Here is a 4944-nt window from a genome sequence, read left to right as displayed (position 1 = left end):
TATGCACGTTTATCTTGCGTGTGTTGACTTTACAAGGGGTCATGGCCTCCATATCTAGCTCGTACCACGAGCTGTGCATCTGACCCGACCTTCGGCCTTCTGATTCCTTGCTCCAGTCTTGGGAGTCTTGGCGAGTCCTTGAGGATTCCTCGAGCTAAGGGGGGTACGACCTCAAGACAGGAGCTCCGACCTGGGGGATGTTTATGGACTAACCATGATTAGTCCGAAGCTCGGCTTGCTAATCAGCTCGTGGGAAAATCAGGGCGTACAATACCAAATTCAAATATTTGAAGTAATGGAACTATGGTCATTTAAATTTAATAAGAAAAAGAAAAATGACATATACTAGGGTTGCACATCTTGACCCAAAAACCTGCAAGACCCGCCCGACCTGCACTCAAAAAACTTGAGAAAAAGACGAAACCCATTTTTTCGGGTAGGATCGAGTTAAACCCGACCAAAGGGTTGGGTCAGGTTTGAGTTGTGGAATATAGTGGCTTCAAGTTCGGGTTACAACCGAACCCGATCGACCTCTTTTCAGTTTTTTATTATTTTACATTTTTTATCTTAAAAGTTAAAAAATAAAAAACAAAAGTAAAACCCTAAAAGCTACCCGACCCTCTCTCCTCTTCTTGTTTGAAATTTGCATCATATTTATGGAATAATATAATATAATAATATATATACTTTATTAAAATATTACAAAGATCACATGTGATACAACTGCTGCTATTGGAACCACATCTGCTGCACAAAGTATTGAATGAATGAAGAACTTAATTTCGACTTTGGATTTTGGATATTTTGTGACTTTATTTTTAATATCTTAGTAGTTTTGCAACTTTTGTTAAGGAATTTGGATTTGGACTTTTAGACTATGGACTTTTAAATTTTAGAATTGAGTGAATTGATTATTGCAATAGCCATTAGCCAATACTCAATAGTTTTATAATTAAATTTTTTCTAATTAGTAGGTTCCATAGTATATAACACTTTCATGTACTAAGAATTATATTTTTAATTAATGATAAAAGTTCACAAAAATGAATAGACCAAATTGTAGTTAAAAGTCTAATTTTGTAAAAAAAAAAATGGCATTTAGAAAAAACAAGGAACCCGATCCCACCCGTACCCATTTTAGTTGGGTTCGGTATTAATTCTTCTCCACCCAAACCCGACCTGATTCGAACCCGACAAACCCACCCAATGTGCAGCACTATAATATACAAACATATAGACATCATAGACTCCCAAATCACTTAGATTGGAACGCTTGTCTGGAAAGATGGGAAAGATAAACTTAAAGATCTTTCCAAACATTAAAGTCAGTTGCTGAGCGGTTGTAGTTTACAATGCTGTCTTGGCATCCTAACAAGTACGCAGTCCGCATCTGATCCATGTTTATTATAGCATGAGCAGTTCCACTTGGGCTAGCCGCAACAGCAACCTCATCTGCACCGATTATCACTTCCACATAACCTTCTTTTGCTTCACTATTCTCCAGCTGCAAAAATCAAGCACCAATTGGCTAACTCGTACAAAATAAAATATCATGTTTGAACTTTTTTCCAGGTTATTTTAACACTTGTTGTCCATTTCCATTTTCCTGCAAACAGGCAAAATACCACAGCGATATCTATTGGTTGCTTAGCATAGTGAAATTATAAACACGCCTCTTTTCGATAGATGCAGTGTATAAACTCAATTTCTTCAAAAATCAAAAGAACTCTTTTATAAAAAAAAAATGGCTGAATGTTTGAACTTTTTTCCAGGTTATTTTAACACCTGTTGTCCATTTCCATTTTCCTGCAAACAGGCAAAATACCACAGCAATATCTATTGGTTGCTTAGCATAGTGAAATTATAAACACGCCTCTTTTCGATAGATGCAGTGTATAAACTCAATTTCTTCAAAAATCAAAAGAACTATTTTATAAAAAAAAATGGCTGAATGTTTGAACTTTTTTCCAGGTTATTTTAACACCTGTTGTCCATTTCCATTTTCCTGCAAACAGGCAAAATACCACAGCAATATCTATTGGTTGCTTAGCATAGTGAAATTATAAACACGCCTCTTTTTGATAGATGCAGTATATAAACTAGGTCGCCCTAAACCCAAAAGAAGATTTTGCAAGTTACTAAAGGTAATTAGACACTCAACCGAGGAGTAAAGATAGAGTGAGCCTCAAAATATTAAGTATATTTTCTCATACTATCAGTCACTAAATGCATATAAACACATAATGTTTGTTTGTGTGTGAATTGTAAATTCTCAATTTGTAGCTCAGCAAAGGTTGTAAGGCTTACCCTGAATTTTGTTTTAGCTCCCCATATGACAAATGTTTCATTGCAAGAGTAGTGTCTATGATTTCCGCGTAAGCCACCAGGTCGAATCTCTCCAACATGAACTGATGCACAACTTACAGCTCCACCTACAAAAGTAGCAAAATCAGAAAACAATTTCCCAAGAATCAAGATAGAAAAATACAACTAAGATAGGTACATTTCAATTTTAACATAAATCTAAATTTCCAGATACTTGTCTCAGTTTTCACACAGTTGAAGACGTCATTTTAAGTTCCATTCAATTTCACATCAACTGCAGTTTCTATATAACTTGCAAAGAAAAACAATTTCAATGTACCCAGTTACAATTCTAATATGCTCAATCAAAATGGGATTTTAAATATATATATATATATATACCAAAAAAAAAAAGAGGAAAAAATAACAGCAGTATAAACTGGAATCGTTAAGGGTGATGCATTTGAAATTTCAATAGTAGATTAGCACATTCTCTTAATCCTTTACAACCTCCACAAGTAATTTTTTTGTATTGCTCGTAACACAGAGAGAGAGAGAGAGAGAGGATACCCAAAAGGCCAGAGTCAAGGGCGAGAGAAATGGGGTTGATTAACCAACCCCTCTGGTCCTTAGAGACAGGAGAAGGAAACCCATAAAAGAATCTTCGAAGTTTGGCACGGGAATCATCGACGTGGCTCCATTGATGAGGTGCGGGAAGGAGACGAGGAGAATGGGTGGAGAGGTAGGAAGAGCGCTGGATTCGGAGAAAGAGCCATGTGAGAAGAAGGAAGACAAAGAGGAGGAAAGGGAAGGCGTGGGGCTTCTTCAGGAAGTGAAGGAGAGACAAATACCAGGGGCTCTGGCTTAGACTTAGGCTTTGGCTTTGGCTTTGGCTGTGTTGTTGTACCTGAATCTGAAGTGATGGACTGTCTGAGATGTTGGTTGGGTTTGAATATGAGCTCCTTCTAGGGTTCGCCATTTTCAAACATTCATATCTCTCTTTTGTCTCAGTGCTTTCTCTTTTCTCTTCTCTACCTTACAATCTAACGTTTCTTTAGTGATGTTTAGTGCACATAGTAACTTAAAAAAATTCAAATAATAATGGTTTATATATAAGGAGAGTTCTTCAACTTTTCTAAAAATATCAATAAGATCCTCAAATTTATTTTTTATCACTTAGTTATTGAAACTTCTATCTTTATATATTATAAAAGTTAATTTAACTATTGATTTCGGTTAGATTTAACGTTTTCTAACCATGTTAGTTTTAAAATCATCTAAATAAAATAAAAAATAATAAAGTCATTTTAATAAAGTAAATAAAAAATAATAATAAATAAGTCTGTTGACGTAGTTTTTCGCCAACATTATAAAGGCATATTAGTGCTTAATTGTAAACCGTAATGAAAAATATCAAGAATTCACTCAAGAACACAGAACTTTTACGTGGTTCAGTGGTTAAAATCCACCTAGTCGACGAGTCAATATTATTGTTGTTTCTCTCTCTATTTTGGCATAGTTTCGGTATTACAGAATTATCCCATTTCCTGTCCAATATTCCCAATATTTATAGGGGAATTCCATAGACAGGTTTGGGTAACCGCGTGAGTCAATCACGCATTTACATAATGTCTACATTCCATATAAATAATTCTCATTTATATTGGGATATGATTTTATCACAAAATAAATATGTCATGTTATCTTGGATAATAAATATGACAGACTGGTCATGAGCATATAAGCAAATCTTGAATCTTTGGGAATCCTTTAGTATGCAGTATGTGTTAGATCAGAATCACCTGAACTGCGTATATTCCACGGGCTTGCATTCTGACAGTTATCCGACCCCGAGCTAGTGCTTTGATGACTTATCTTATTCGTAGTTCGTGGTAAAGTCAGAACGCCTAACACCAGGTCTGACCATTATGAACTTTGAGTTGTCCGTATGGATAATAATTAGATATTCTTCTTGACTACTTTTCCACGTAATTATCTGCTAGTTGTACTCGAGCAGAGTGAATGAACTCGTGCTAAGATTAGGGTACAACATTTTCCCCACAGGCTTCTGCTTGTGTATGACGTCATCATTTTCTGACCTACACAGTAGGGGCTTTTCAACTTCTGCTACATAAAACCATGTCTGCCTACTACTCGAGTACTAGACACGTGGTCTTCTGCAATTGGCGTCTGTTCGGGTTTCGAGGACTGCAATAATTGTCTTGCAACCTTTTTGCCGCCATATGGTCTATTTAATCTTGGCCCTTGGATCTTGAGCTAACCAAATTGGATGGCCCAGATTAATTTTCGTAATTTACGTATAAATAAGATGACCAGATTCAAGCAAGGATTGAGGCATAGCGATTCTAGGGAAGATTAGAAGCTTATTAGCTAGAGAATTTAGTTGGGAAACGACTCAATCGGAGGTAATCCAAGCTTTAAGTTCTAAGTTTTTAAGCTTTGATTGGATTTTTCATTTTGATGAGCTTTTGGATGGATTGAGACTTGGGTTCTCATGGTTTTGGGATATTAGGATGTTTGGGAACTTTGATTTGGGATTTGGATATGTTTGGATAGGTTTTTGGAGGATTTTAAGTGAGGAAAACCGTAGAAAATGGCCGGTTCGTGGTCAAGTCGCAA

The 4944-nt window shown here is 36.1% G+C and overlaps 1 protein-coding gene across 1 annotated transcript; it reads right to left on the bottom strand.

Moving 5' to 3' along the window:
- Nucleotides 1–1000: 1000 nt before the first annotated feature.
- LOC133823221 (uncharacterized) lies at nucleotides 1001–3387 on the bottom strand. The gene is made up of 3 exons (XM_062255869.1): nucleotides 2875–3387; nucleotides 2308–2432; nucleotides 1001–1504 (listed from the first exon to the last, which is right to left on the bottom strand). The coding sequence occupies exons 1-3, from the start codon at nucleotides 3281–3283 to the stop codon at nucleotides 1301–1303; spliced, it is 738 nt and encodes a 245-aa protein (XP_062111853.1). The 5' UTR covers nucleotides 3284–3387; the 3' UTR covers nucleotides 1001–1300.
- Between the last annotated feature and the right edge of the window lie 1557 nt (nucleotides 3388–4944).

The sequence above is a fragment of the Humulus lupulus genome, chromosome 3, assembly GCF_963169125.1.
Source record: "Humulus lupulus chromosome 3, drHumLupu1.1, whole genome shotgun sequence".
Classification (NCBI taxonomy): domain Eukaryota; kingdom Viridiplantae; phylum Streptophyta; class Magnoliopsida; order Rosales; family Cannabaceae; genus Humulus; species Humulus lupulus.
This window is presented reverse-complemented; position numbering and strand designations above follow the sequence as displayed.